The 15,747-nt window shown below is 39.8% G+C and overlaps 1 protein-coding gene across 1 annotated transcript in view; it reads right to left on the reverse strand.

Annotated features, from left to right (window-relative positions):
* Positions 1–15,747, reverse strand: part of KIF4A (kinesin family member 4A) — an 86,944-nt gene that overhangs the window by 26,560 nt on the left and 44,637 nt on the right. The window contains exons 14-20 of the mRNA XM_019647963.1: positions 15,644–15,700; positions 14,482–14,667; positions 10,011–10,114; positions 8,924–9,068; positions 8,089–8,199; positions 1,555–1,638; positions 816–929 (exon numbers count right to left, since the gene is read on the reverse strand). Of these exons, the coding sequence (XP_019503508.1) occupies positions 816–929; positions 1,555–1,638; positions 8,089–8,199; positions 8,924–9,068; positions 10,011–10,114; positions 14,482–14,667; positions 15,644–15,700 (801 nt within the window). The remainder of the gene's footprint in view (positions 1–815; positions 930–1,554; positions 1,639–8,088; positions 8,200–8,923; positions 9,069–10,010; positions 10,115–14,481; positions 14,668–15,643; positions 15,701–15,747) is intronic.

The following is a 15,747-nucleotide window of genomic DNA, read 5'->3' on the forward strand; positions in this document are numbered from 1 at the left end:
GCGTGAGCTGCCGTGAGCCCCCAAGAGTGGCCGTCTAATGGCCGGCAAGCGACTGCCTTACCCGGGAAGAGCATAATGATAAAACCAACATGGGCCAGTGAAGCGACATCCTCCACAACTAGACTGAAGAACAAAAGGACAGCAACTTGTCTCTTCCCCTTCCCTGATTCCCCAGTGCTGCTCCCCTCCCCCAATAAGAAAACAAAACACACACCCCCCAAAAAAACCCAAAACTGTGGCACATCCATGCAATGGGATACCACTCAGCAGTAAAAAGAAGTATTGACAAACACGATCACATGGGTGAATCTTCAACTAATTATATGAATGAAAGCCAGAAAAAATCCTGTATGATTCAATTTTTATAAAATTATAGAAAGTGAAAATAAATCTGTAAAGACAGAAAGCAGACTAATGGTTACCCAGAGATGGGGGTTCCAGGGGAGGAAGGGATTACAAGGGGGTACACACAAAGTTTGGGTCCGGATGGACATTGACATTGTCTTAATTGTGGTGGTGATTTCATGGGTGCATATCTGTGTCAAAACTTATTTAACTGTACACTTTAAACACGTACAATTTATTGTAGGTCAATTATACCTAAAAAAACTGTTTAAAAATTAACTGAACCATAACTCAAGAGGAGCAGGGGCAAAAAGGGTTCGCTACTCTTGGTCTTTAACAGCCACTCAACGATATCATATCCTTAGGAAACAAAGCTTTCGGGCAGACCTTTCACTTTGCAATGGTTAACTCCTTCCATTTTCTCCCACCCCCAGTATACACAAGAGAACTGGCGGTCAAGCTGTCTGTACCTTCACTCGAGCTGCAGTGCCTTCCATCCCACGGCTCTGAGTCTCCTTCCGCTTATCTGCAACCTCCCGCTGTTTCTGGAGAGCATCCTTGAGACGCTTGTTGGCAGCTGCTGCCTAAATAAAAACGGCTCACAGTCATATTGAATTGAAGGGTAAAAAGAACATTCGAATTTCCAGCACATGAGTAAACCAGAGAAACAAAAAAATTCTATGGTTTGTGTTCCTATAGGAATCAAGTTTATAGGTCTCCATGTACATGACACTGGCAACAATTTGAGTCCAAGGGAGGTGTGCATTTCCTTTGTTTTTTCTTTTTAAATTTATTTTATTTTTAAAAACTAGTTCTAGGTGTACAAAAGAACATAATGACTAGACAGTTACACCCCTCCCAAAGGAATAACCCCCCTCCCAGTCTAATACCCTTGATATTATACATAGACGCACATTTCAAAGAAGGCCTGCAGGCTTGAACATGTCTGTGAATGTCACATACCAATATTACTCTGTATTGTTTTGGAAAGAAGCAGGCCCAATTAGAAGAAACTCCTTATTTGAATAGTACCATTTGCATCAGGTTTTTATCTGCTCACAGTTCATGACACATCAGTAGGGATCAAGACTTAGGAATTGCTGGTCTGGATTGGCATCCCAGATTTCTTAGGACACCAGCTCCTTTAAGGGATACCACTTTGCTAGCATCTAAGCAATACACTTGACCTAGCAGATCGGATTTTCTTACCTCCTCAGTTTTACGTCTAAGCACATTAGACTGTTTCTGGAAGTTTCTTTCAAGTTTGAGCAGTTCATATTGCCTCTTTCGGTCCTGAGAAGAAAAGAGCCAGACATTTAATTGCTATTCAGCTAGCTAAAATAAAGCCTTATAATGTAACTAAAGAGTCTTTCAATGGTATAGTCTTTATGGAAAACAAGAGGTTCCTCGAAAAATTAAAGATAGAACTACTGCACAATCTAGCAGTCCCACTATTGGGTACATAGACAAAGGAAATGAAATCAGTATCTTTTTTTAAAAAAATAAAAGTTTATTGGGGTGGCAATTCTTAGTAGAGTTACATAGGTTTCAGGTGTACAAATTCTGTAATACATCATCTATATAAGTACATTGTGTGTTCACCACCCAGAGTCAGTTCTCCTTCCATCACCATATATTTAACCCCCTTTACCCTCTTCTACCAACCCCCTCCCCCCTTACCCTCTGGTCAAAATCAGTATCTTTAAGAGATAGCTGCAGTCCCATATTCATTGCAGTGTTGTTCATAATAACCAAGATATGGAAGCAACCTAAATGTTTGTCACCAGATCAATGGATAAAGAAAATTTGGTGTGTGTGTATATATATATATATATATAAAATGGAACATTATTCAGCCACTAACAAGAAAGAAATCCTGCCATTTGTGACAACGTGGATGGACCTGGAGGTCATTATGCTAAGTGAAATAAACCAGACAGAGAAAGACAAATCCCATATTATCTCACTTATGTAGAGAGTCTAAAACAGTTGAACTCATAAAATCAGAGTAGAACAGTAGTGACTAGGGATTGGGGATTGGGAAACATGGAGAAACATTAGTCAAAGGGTATAAACTTCCAGGTATAAGATGAACAAGTTCTGGGGATCTATGGAGAGCATAGTGACTACAGCAAATGATACTATATTGGATATTTGAAATTTGCTGAGAGTGCGTCTTAAATGTTCTCAACACACTGACAAAAAATGGGCAACTATGTGAGGTGATAGATGTGACATCTCCAAATTTACTCTTTCAAGACTGTTATTCTGAGTCACTTGCATTTCCATATGAATTTTAGGATCAGTATGTGAATTTCTGTAAATAAGCCAGGTGGGATTTTGATTGGGATTGTGTTGAATCTTTACATCAATCTGGGGATTATTCCAGTTTAAGAATATTGTTTTCTGATCCATGAAAATGGGTTATCTTTCCATTTATTTAGATACTTAATTAATTCAATGATGTCTTGTACTTTTTCATGTATAAATCTTATACTTGTTAAGTTTATTCCTAAGTGTTTTATTCTTATTGATGCTATTATAAATGAAATTGTTTTCTTAATTTCACTTTCAAATTGTTAGTTGCTAGTGTACAGAAGTACAACTGATTTTCATACATTGAATTTATAAGCTGCAACTTTGCTGAACTTGTGTGTTAGTTCTAATAGTCTTTTAGATTTTTCTACATACAAGATAATGTCATCTGCTAACAGAGATAGTTTTCCTTCTTCCTTTCCAATCTGGATGACTTTTATGTAAGTATTTTTCTTGCCTAAGTGCCCTGGCTAGAACCTCCAGGACAATGTTGGATAGAAGTGGCAAGAGTGGCTATCCTTGTCTTCTTCCTGATTTTAGGGCTAAAGTATTCTGCCTTTCACCACTAAGCATGATGTTAGTTGCAGGGTTTTCATAAATGCCCTTCATCAGGATGAGAAAGTTCCCCACTACTCCTAGTTTCTTGAGTGTTTTATCATTAAAGAATGTTGGATTTTGTCAAAAGCTTTTTTTTCTGTGTCTATTGAGATGATCATGTGGTTCTTGTCCCTTATTCTACTGATATATTACATTGATTTGTAGATGTTAAAGAAGCCTTACATTTTCTTTTCAGATAGAACTTACTTTGTTATGGTTTATCATTTTTTTAAAAGATTTTATTGGGGAATTGGGGAAGGGGAACAGCGTTGAGGAATCGGGGAAGGGGAACAGCCAAGTTGCTGTCCTTTTGTTCTTCAGTCTAGTTATGGAGGACGTCGCTTCACTGGCCCATGTTGGTACTGTGATCATTGCGCTCTTCCCAGGTGAGGCAGTTGCTCGCCGGCCACTGGACGGCCGCTCACAGCGGCTCACGGCCAGCCGCTCACGCTGGCTGCCAGCCACTCAAGATAACTCATGGCAGCCCACTGCAGCAGGAGCTGCAGCCTACTCCGTTGCCAGCGACTCATGGCCCCCCAACTCCAGGTTGAGCTGTTGTTCACCATCTTAGCTGTAGAGGGCGCAGTGTCACTGGCCCTCATGTGGGATCTGAACCGGGGCTCTGCTGCTCAGAGCTGGCGTCCCAAGCCAACTCTTAACTGACGCGCCACTCGGCCGGCCCTATCATTCTTTTTATATGTTGCGGATTCAGTTTGTCAGTATTATGTTGAAGATTTTCACGTCTATATTCATGAAATACTGGTCTGTAGTTTTTTCTTGGGATGTCTTTGTATGGTTTTTGTATCAGGGAAGTACTGGCCTCATATAATGAATTGGGAAGTGTTCTCTCTGCTTCTGTATTATGGAATAGTTTCTGAAAATTTGGTGTTATTTCTTCTTTAAATGTTTGGTAGAACTCAATAGTGAAGACATCTGGGCTTGGGTTTTTCTTTCTGGGAAGTTTTAAACTACTAACTTAATCTCTTGTTATAGGTCTGTAAAGATTTTCTTTCTATTTCTTCTCCAGTCAGTTTTGGTAGTTTCCATCTTTCTAAGAACTTGTCCATTTCATCTAGGTTCTCTAATTTGTTGGCATACAATTGTTCACAGTATTCCCTTATAACCCTTTCCTTCTGAAAGACTGCAGTGCTGCCTTCTCTTTCATTCCTAATTTTAGTAGTTTGAATATTCTTTTTTTCTTATAAAGCATATGTAAAAATTTGTTTGTATTTGTTGATCACTTCAAAGAACCAACTTTTGGTTTCATTGATTTTCTCTATTGTTTTTCTGTTCTCTATTTCACTAATTTCCACTCTAAACCTTAATATTTCTTTCCACCTGCTAGCTTTGGGTTTAGTTTGCTTTTCCTTTCTTTCAAGGTCTTAAAGTAGAAGGCTAGGTTATTGAGATCTTTCTTCATTTCTAATATAGGCATTTACAACTAAATTTCCCTCTAAGCACCCTTTAGCAGCATCCCATAAGTTTTGGTATGTTGTATCTTTGTTTTTATTCATCTTAAATTTTTTTGGTGTGATTTCTTCTTTGACTCATCATTTAATTAGGAGTGTTAATTTCCTCAGATTTCTCAATTTCCCAAATTTAGTTCTGTTATTGATTTCATATTTTATTCCACTGTGGTTAGAAAAATACTTTGTATTATTTCAATCCTTTTAAATGTACTGAAGCATGTTTTATGGCCTAACATATGGTCTATCCTGAAGAATGGTCCATGTGCTCTTGAAAAGAATGTGTATGCTGTTGTTGTCGGTTGGAAATGTTCTACAGATGCCTGTTAGGTCTAGTTAGTTTATAATATTGCTGAAGTCTTCTACGTATATCCTTCCTGATCTGGTTGTGCCTAGTTGTTCTAATCATTATTGAAAGGGGGGATTGAAGTGTACAAATATTATTGTTGAATTGCCTATTTTGCCCTTCATTTCTGTCCGTGTGTGCTACAGTATTTTGGGCTGTGTTGTTAGGTGCATATTTTTATAATTGTTATATCTTCCTGATGGATTGACTCTTTTATCAGTATAAAATGTTCCTTTTTATTTCTAGTAACTTTTTGTGTTCTAAAGTGTATTTTGTCTGAATAGCCACTTCAGCTCTTTTATGGTGATACTTGAGTGACAGATCTTTTCTCCCTCCTTTTACTCTCAACTTATTTCTATCTTTGAATCCATTATGTGTCTTCTAGACACAGCATAGACCTTGGTTTTTGCTATTCGGTCTGACAATCTCTGCCTTTTGACTATATTGGTTAATCCACTCACATTATGTTATTATTGATATGACTGGATTTATGTTTTCCAGTTCACTTTTTGTTTCCTGTCATATCATTTTTTGTTCATTAGTCTTTTACTGCTTTCTTTTATACTAGGTGAATATGAATATTTTGTAGTGTAGCATATTAATTTTTAATGATTATTTCACTATACTTTGAGTTATTTTCTTAGTGATTGCTCTAGTGCTTATAATAAACATCTTATCAAAATCTACCTCAGATTTCTATTAACTTGATTCCAATGATACAGATATGTTATTCCTATATAGCTCTGTTCTCTTTCCTTTTTTGTACTATTATTGCTATGCATATTAAATCAATATACATTGTATATTGTGTATAATATACATAGTCCAAAAATACATTACAAGTATTACTTTATATAATTTATGTCCTTTAAACAAACTGAGATGAAAGGAATGCAAATTACACAGAATTTGTTCTTATTTAACATTTCGGGTTCTAATAATTTCTTCCTGTAGATTCATGTTATCATCTGATGTCATTTCCTTACTCAAATACAACTTTGCTCCCAGCCACCTCCTTTGTGCTGTTATTGTCAAATATACTACATTTCTATAAGTTGTAGGTCCATCAGTACGATTATATAGATATTATTGTATACAATTGCTTTTTAAATCAGTTAAGAGAAGGAAAAGAAATACACAATTAAACTCTCTTTTAGAATTACCTGTGTGACACCTTTACTGGCGCTCTTTGTTTTACTTTTTGGTGCAGATTCAAATTCCTGTCTGGTACCATTTGCTTTCAGTCTGAAGTTCTTTTAGTATTTCTTGTAAGGTAGAACTAAAAACAAATTCACTTGGCTTTTGTGTATCTGGAAATGTCTTTATTTTGCCTTCTTTTTGTGTCTTTTAAATTGAATGTATTAGGGCAACATTGGTTAATAAGCTTATATATGTTTCAAGTGTACAATTCTATAATACACCATCTGTATAACACATTGTGCGCTCACCATCTGCCTTCGTTTTGAAAGAAAACTGTTGTCTATAAGATTCTTGGTTGATAGCACCTTTAACTTCTTCAAACTCTTTCCTCAAATTAGGTCAGTCCTCTTAGGGAATGCAGCATTCCTATGGCTGTTGCTATGGCCTGCCCCTCCCCCTGAGCAGAACCTATGCACCACTGCTCAGGACCTGGCGGTGTGGACAGCACCCGCTTCTCTGCATGAAATTTCTGTTCTGTGAGTAGGGTTCTGGGGTAGGGCAGTAGGCGCTATTTTTCTTAGCTTGCCTTTCCTAACATGGAACCTGCATCCTATGATTAGATGGGTCAGGGTAAGCAGGCCCCAGTATTCTTGGCCTTCTGCATCAGGTTAGAGCTTCCCTGCTATACATGGGGGGTAGGTGGAAGAAGGGATCCCCAGAGCTCTTGGCTGCTCTTGACTGAAACAGAGCTTCAGCATGGAGTCGTGGGATGCAACAGAAGAAACCACAGCCATAGACTTGGAGCTGGGGGGTGAGGGGCGGGAGCTGGTCGTGGCTCAAATGCCACAGACTCTTGCTGTTCTTACTGAGATTTAGTATATTTCCTTGAATAATTGTTTATTTGCTGTATGCCCTTAGGACCATTTCCAGAGATTTTTAAGGGTTGTTTTTATAAATCCTATCAGTTGCGATTCTTTTGGTGGGTAGAGCCCACAAAGCTCCTCATGCTGCTGTTCTGAAAGGATGTCTCTCCTTATTTCTTGACCCAACATGTCACATGCAGACCCATTCTAAAAGTGTCCCCCAATTCATGTCCTTTCCGGTGTGCTTTCGAAGAACCCCATTACTACTCTACTCTAACTTAGGCCCTTACTATCTTTCTTGATGATACAGTATATTTTTAACTTGTGCTCTGGCCTCTGGTTTCTCAATAGTTCAGTTTGTTCTGCACATTGCTCCCAGATGTATCTTTCTAAAGCAGTAGTTTGCTGATATCACTTTCTTGTTCAAAAGCCTTAAAAATCTTTATATAGTCTGCTAACCAAATCAAGTTCAAACTGCTTAGCTCTTTAATAATCCAGTTTCAACTTGTCTTTCCAATGGAATCTTCTGATACTATCCTTCACCCGACCGGGCCCACTCGTCATTCATTGAATATGCCTACTAAGTTGTCATCTGTGCTTTGCTCCTGCTGTTCCATTTCTATCTAGAATGCCTGCACTTATCTCTACGAAAATCCTCCCTATTATCCAAGGCCTGTTCAGCTATCTTTTCACTCCAACAGGAAGTGCGTTTCCCTTTCTTAATTACTTTGTGGTGTTTTAGACCATTTGTAAAGCACAGATCTCTTGATTTCTTATATCGGAGAAAACCATGCTTAGTCTCACCTTCCCCTCAGACAAGACATTCTTCAAAGACAGAGTCCATATACTACTCATCTTTCTATTTTCCATGGTATCTAGTGGACAGCACCTTGCACATTTAAAGTCATGAATGTGTCACATTTGGAGACACCCGTTATTTGAAAAGATGATTTAATGTTAGTCAGCCCAGAGATGGGTTTGTTAGGTAGGCGCTTGAGGCATAGTAGTTACTTACTCGCTCTTTTAACTGGATTACTTCCTTGTCCTTTTGTTGCTTCCACTGTCTAAACTTCTCAGCATCATCTTTCATTTGACGCATTAATTGTACCCGCTGGTTTTTCATCACCTGTGAAAACAACCAGTACGAGTATTAGTGATCTGCATTTATTCTAGGCTGATGTGCAGATGGATAGACTAACCATTAAGAAGAGAGAAAACCCAGAGCCAAGCAGAGAAAGCCGCCAATAGATTTTCTGATTAGGCTTGCAGTACCCCTTCCTATGCTTGCACAGGGTTTCCAAGTATAGACTGCACAAATGGACACTGAAGAAATAAAAGCAAAAATGTGCCCACTAGCTAAATCCAGCCCTAAATTCATTCACTGTATAGAAATGAAATTTCAAGGAAATATGTACTAAGCCTCAAGGACAAATGCACCTAGCAACCACTGTACCCTAAAAGTTCCAGTACAAGTGGCCTGTAACCACTACTTTGCAGATGTCAGAACCTGAACATTCAACAACTGGACTTTTCTGTAGGTGCCTGTCATTTGCTACTACTTTACAAATTATTTCACATGATCATGGAAGGTAGTCAGGGTATTAGCACTAAAATATTGAAGTATTTTAACCTTTCAGTTTCAGAGACTCTAACATTAAACTCTGAATGTCAAAGAAGGGTTTTGTGGTTCCGATCTACAATAGATGACTACTAGAACAATGTCCTGCAAAAGAGTGCCACACTTGAAATGATGACCCTGTCTGCTACTTTCTCACCTGAAAACTCCCCTGTAGTAAAATCCCTGTTTGTTAAGTTTCAGTAGGGGAAGTGCAAGGATAAGAGTTAAGTACCCGGATCTCCTGGTTCAGTTTGGAGACGGTGTGCTCTGTGGATTCTTTCAGCTTCAGAAGTTTGGACTGTTCATTCAGCTTCTTCTTCAGATCAGCTATTTGACCCTCGAGCTCCTGGAGACGTTTGCGGCGGCGCTCACTCAACCTAAACACAGACGCTGTCGGAATGAAGGCTAGTGGCAACAAAGCCTCACTTGCAAACACAGGATTATACTCCCAGGTCATAGGCCTTATCTATATAAAATGGGTGAGCAGTCAGGTGGTCATCTTTAAATAGGAGTACCACCCAGACAGCCCAAACTGCCTCAGTGATGGGGCCTTAATGCAGAGTCAAAGAGCCATTCTTTTGAGTATGTAACAATACAGTTGCCTCAATATACTGCTGCCCGCCCCCAGGACTCTGTTAAAAGGATGGTTCTTTGAAGCCATTTCACTTCACATGAGCTGTAAGGAATAAGTCTGATGATGATTACACACGTCTGAGGTCAAAAGTAAATGTTCATCATAACTTTTATGAACGTGAACTTTAGACTCAATAGAGAGATGTAATGGAGTCACTGAGTAGGAAGAAGGTAGAATAGCCAATAAGGCAGAGGTCTGAGGGACAGGAGGATGTTCTGGCTACCTGCCTCGGGCTTATTCTTAACTGACTAACAAGTGGCTAGACTGGCTTTTTTTTTACTAGCCTGGACATTCATTCTATTCACAAGCTAATTTACCATCAGTGCAGGGACAAAGAAACTGTTGCTGTCTGGTAGGTGGGATAATCTTTCAAAACCCAGTTCAAATGCTAACTTTGTCTGAAGCCTTCCTTGGTATCTCCTGCCTCTGAACTCTTAAAGCAGTTACTGCCTAAGAAATTTATTGGGCTGCTAATCATATGCTAGGTTATGGCCTTCTTTTAATGTCATAATGGGATGTTATTTAAAATTTCAAATACTGAACTTTTCTGTTGTTTAGGTCTCCCCTTCACAACTCAGTGTAAGTCTTATGGGGGCAGGAAATGGCTCTGTCATGTCTCTATTTCTTCTACAGCTCCTCACACATAGTAGGAACTTGACATAATATTTATTGACTTTATTCTTACTTGGCTTGGTTGACATCCTTCTTTGTTGTCTGAAGTTCAAGGAGCAATTCTTCCTTTTCTTTTTGCAGATTGATGACTTCCAATTCTAGATTTTTTATGTTATCCTACAAATGTTATAGGTCAGAGAGAAAGAAGGCATTAAAGGCACAGGAAGAAAATCATTTCAACATTCCACTTCTTAAGGAAGCATGCATTCAATTTTATCACTTCAGTCCCATGCTAAAACCTTTTGTACTTGATTTAATGGAGATTAATGTCATGCTGTGGGAAAAGTCTGGACTTGGAATGCAAAGGCCTGGGTTTGAACCTTGGGTCCAGCACTTACCACCTAAATATCTTAAGGAAAGTCAGTTCATCTCTTTTCGCCTTAGTCTCTGTGCAGAACAGAGTTAACACAGCAGGCCTGAGCCTACTATCCCTGAAGAGGCCTGCTTGCAAGGTTGGCCTTGGTTCATGTCTGGACTTGGATTTGGGGAGGGTTCCCACCATGCCCTAACTGATAAGTGTGGCTCACTGTGCCTGAACTATGTAAACAATGTGACTCACCGGGAACACCTGCCTTCCTTGGAAGTCTAGAATCTGGGTATGTGCCAGGTGGAGAGTAACTACCCTAACGACCCCTGCCAAAATTATTGGGCCCCCTGGCAGACCACATGTGACACATGTTGTCACAGCCATTGCTGGAGAAATGAAGTACTACTTTCTGACTCCACTGGGAGAGGGTTCTCAGAACCTCGCACCGGTTCCTTCAGACTTCGCTCCATGTGCCTTTTCCCTTTGCTGATTTTGCTCTGTATATCTTTCACTGTAAATCTTAGCTGTGAGTAGGACTCCTGGGCGACCTCCTGGCAAGTTGTCGAACCTGGGGGCGGACTTGGGGACCCCCAAGAGTTTCTCTATCTATGTAAACAGTTAACATCACGATTTACCTCACAGGGTTGTTGGGAAGATCAAATCAGATAAAAAAAAACAAAGAGATTTTGTAAACTGCAAAGAGCTGCACAAACATTCTAATATTCAGGGCTTGTATTCAACAGTTACTGTAGTTCTGCATGCATTTAGGAAATGAATTCTAGAAACTGAAGTTTGGTAGTTTCCAAGATTGGGAAAGCCCAACGGACAGAGTCCTTCCTGTTCTCATAACCGGAAAAGATGAAAGGAAACTGGCTGATGGGTGCTTGGCAGCCAAGAAGATTAAACACAGGCCTTAAATGCTGAGATGACACAAAGAGGCAGGGGCAGGTTAGGTGGAGCTGCATCAGAGAAGCTCTCTAAATAGGCAGAGCTGTTGTCCACGAAATACACTGAGCCACTTCAGTGTAACAAAAAAAACCTGTCTTGTTGCTTTACACTAGCCCTGCATATTCAAACTGGCAGTAATGTGCGCGCACGCGCACACTTCTAGAACTAACACATGAAAACATTCTTGTAAAAAAAGTCCAGAAAATACATATAAAGGGCACGTCCCCCCAACGGCCCCACCCCTGCCAAAGCTCTAGTTCCCTCACCAGAAGAAGCCACTGTTATCGGCTTGGTCCAGATCTTCTAGACATTTTTCTAGATGTGCACATATTCTAGACATTTACACATACATGTAAATGCGTAGTATATAAAATATATAAATATGTTGTAGAAAATGTGTAGAATATATAATAGAATATATGTAAATAGATATATAAAATTAATATATACTATACACACACATAGAAATGTGCATATATATATATATATATATATATATATGTAGCTATTGCAATGTATGAAAGATAAACAGGAGTACACTTTCTGTATAGGTTATTCTGTAACCTGCTGGGTTTTTTACTTGGTCTTGGAGATTGACTTTATCAGTATAAAATACATATATATGGTCCTAACTCCTTCTGGGTTTCTTGGCATAATGAAATATTGTTGTACATGCTTTCTGTGCACATGTGCAAGGTTTTTCTAGGGTAGACACAAGTGGAATTACAGGATCATGGGGGTACACATTTTCAATGTTAACGGATGCTGCCAAATCATCTCCCACAGTGGCTCTTCCAATTTGCACTGTTGCACCTTTGTCAATGCCTGATACGATACCAGTTGGCTGGGTAAAAAGTAGTATCTCTTCATTATCGATGCCACATGTAGTCAATAATTGTCTCACCATTGCCACAAAGGGAATTATTCAAATATTTGAGTCCCGGGCTATAACTCATGGTTACCTTCATTAATCAGAACACATACTTCCTCAGATTTTTCTGTGGCAATGCTTCATAGTGATGGAAAAAATACGGTTTAAGATAAAAAATGACCTTTGTTTCTTAGAAAAAGAGAGACAGTGATTTACATGTGATTAGAAAGTACTGCTTACATTAAGAATTTATTTCCTCTTAACTCTCAGGTTTGGGAGCTCAAGCAAGTTTGATTTGAAGAGAAGAAAAGGTATCTTCCTACAGCTCTAGCTTGTTACTAACACCTCTCCATAGAGTATAGGTACCCTGGGGGGGACATATGTTCCTGTGTTTGTAGGTAAGAGTACAAGAGGAGAGAAATGATTTGTCAGCCTTACCATGAATCTTCTGTTTACTGTGGAAAGGCCAAAATACATTCAACCTAGAAAAAGTTGTGTTTTATGTCCTGTTAATGGGGAGGACTGAGCTACATATTTAACTTCCTTCCTCCTGAAATCCCATTAAAATGGCCCGAAAGAAGGCTATGAATCAACAAGGATGAAGAGAGCACTCAAAAGATATAAAGAAACTTTTGGGAAAGGAAACTAGGTGGGGAAGAGGCCACTGACTCAGCCGAGGGGAACAAGCTCAACTACGACTCCTACAGGACAAATGGCAAAAAGAAACAAGCCCATTTATACGGTGGGACCACAGGCCTCTGTGGACTCAGGCAGCAGACACAGCGGAGGGCGGGGCTAAAGTGTCATACTGCAGGTAGAGGATCCAACGCAAGTCTGTATAAGACAGGAGTGACTCCGGCTCCCCTATTTTCTCTCGGTTACTACCACTCTGCCCACATAACTCCAAGCAGGAGAATGAAAGATTTCTTTATTGGAAGCTAACCAGCCCAAGAAAAACCCATGCATACAGAACTTTCTATGGACTTTTAGTGCATCACTGTTAAATATAAATGGACAGCCAGAGATGACTGGAAATTTGAGGTATGTTTCTTACCTGAAAGAAAGACAAAAACGCACTAAAGGAAGGAATCTGAAGGAAACAGAGGCAGGGCAGGAAGAAGAAGACCTCAACAAAATTTAATTTCTATCCTTAGAGACGAGCACTGTAGCCATGAAAAAAAGAACAGGAGGATAGTAAACAAACAATTCAAGAAAACTTCCCACTAAAGGAGCATACACATTTCTAGATTGAAAGGACATACCAAGCACCAAGCACAATAAATGAGAAAAGACCCATACCAAGGCACATCACTGTGAAATTAAATAACACTAGGGGACAATGAAACGACCCTGAAAACTTTCCAGATTAAAAAATATATAGATCAAATAAAAAGAATCAGGAATCATAACTGGCTTCTCAATAGCAACATTGGAACTAGAAGACAATGGATCAAAGTCTTCAAAATTCTGGAGAAAAAATGTCCATTGTAGAGGAGATTGCTTTAGTTTTCTGGGTATTTGACTTTTACAAATGATACACATGAATTTGTTTGACATAAATAAAAATTAACTTTAAAAAATGTTAAATAAGGCTGGGATAATAAAAAGGAAATACAACCTCTATTGGCAACTCAGTTATTGTTTTGGAAGCAACCTCTTCCCTAGGGGCAGTAAGTGGCAAAAATCATTCAGTAGAAACACGTTTCATGTTTTTCCTCTGCAAATGTAGGGGAGCTGGTGGTACACACGCATGCGTATTCTAGGGATTTTTTGATGCCAGCATATAGGACTTCAGGGGTGACAGGATGGAGCTGAATGGAAAAACAATGCACCCTTCTTCCTGCCAGGCCTGCTAACATCCCTCCGCAGATGGCAGAGACTGGGCTACAAGACAAAATAAGGTCTGGAGCCAGGGAAACGTTGTGGGTAACCTAAGGCCAAAGGCTTGTCTTTAAGTAAAGACATATCATGTTAATTAGCAGGGGCCACTAGAACTCCCACTAGGAAGAACAATTTAATGGTTTGCCCAGTCATGTGATACCCACGAGAAGTCTCCTCATAACTGACACTAACTCAGACCATCTACTAAGACATGTGCCTTTCTCAGAATTCCAGCATGCTTATCAGAAAAAAATTTCTCTAAGTTGGGATGATTTTAATGATAATACTATCAAACTATTCATGAAACCTATTGCAGAAGGTAAGGTATTAGATTCAGTGAAACAAAAGTACAGCTCCAGTTGAACTCCACACAGTAGGCTGTGCTGTCATCGTCAGAAATGATGTGCCTGTTTTCTTCCCTTACGATTGAAGAGGGGTGGGAGATATTAACAAGAGCTGCCGTAGGAAAGATTTTACCTGGTACTGGAACTGAATGGGCTGCAGCTGGCTGTCACTCTGGGTCATCTTCCTGGCTAGGGCCTCTTTCAGGGCCAGGGCTTTATTCAACTCAACCAGCTCCTTAGACATCTGAGCTTGACGGAGAGCATGTTGCGTGGTGAATGCATCCGAAGACCTGCTGCTCTCCGGACTGGTTTCCACTTGCTGGAAAAGATCAGGAAATGAGCGACTGGAGTGCCTTCGGCCCAGCTTCAGCACGCCCCACAGCTCTTCTCCATTCCCAGGACCTCTGTCCCTGTAGAACAGTGGCTTCTCACACATTCACTCCAAACATCTGAAGTAAATTGGCCTAGCCGATTTCCCTACGCTCACAAGCACCTTATTTCTTATCGCCTTTAACTGACCCTTGAGAGCGTACTAGGTTTCTTGTTCTTTTCTTAATTCTCTGGCCAACATTTCTCACTTTTGCTTCATTCTCAGGGGTCCTCAGAGGACAGAGGGCTCTGGAAATGGCACTTTAGGAATGGTGGCAATAGAGAAGAGCCTTCATTTATTCTCAGAGCTGACCTCTGACACCCGATTTATATCCCCCAGCGCTCTTCTTTCAGAATATGAAAACTACCAGTATGTACGTGCTTTAGGGAAAAAAACCTGTATCAAGCAAACCACTGTCCAGCCTTTCATTTGGACTTTGCCGGATGACCTTTAGCCAACATCTAATACATTTGATCTATTCTTGCAACTTGAACACTCAAAATATTTGCCTTAGTTCTTTTAGCCCCTAACCATTCAACCCATAGAAAAGTTTCTCTTTCATTTCTTCTCTAGTGCTTTTTTGACCTTGCCACGATTTCCTAATTTGTCCCCTTCCTCATTTTAACTGGCTAGACAGCTGATGCAGAATACTAGCATGTAACAGGAAATCAGTTAGCCAGACTGCAAATATGGAACACGACATCTCTAGGAAGCCCTGACGCCCCTTCCCAGTTTAGCATTCGAGATAGAGCCCATCCAAGTTAGGGATTTTAAAAAGCTGAGGTTTATACTCAAGATTTAGGGATTTCCAAGGCATTCTATGGAGCATGGGAGCAATCAGAGGTTGTCTTCCCCAGCTGAGTGGTAAATGACAGGAAATGGCAGTTAAAGCTCCCGGTCCTACACAAAGGCGCCAGTTACTTACAGCATCTGGTTCCACTGCAGTATCAATGGCTGTAGCCATGTAAGCAACAGTTTCATCCTGCAATGACAAGCGATGTTTCAGTTTAGGAAAAGACTCTGAACTGA

The sequence above is a fragment of the Hipposideros armiger genome, unplaced genomic scaffold (genome assembly GCF_001890085.2).
Source record: "Hipposideros armiger isolate ML-2016 unplaced genomic scaffold, ASM189008v1 scaffold_119, whole genome shotgun sequence".
In the NCBI taxonomy this organism is placed as follows: Eukaryota; Metazoa; Chordata; class Mammalia; order Chiroptera; family Hipposideridae; genus Hipposideros; species Hipposideros armiger.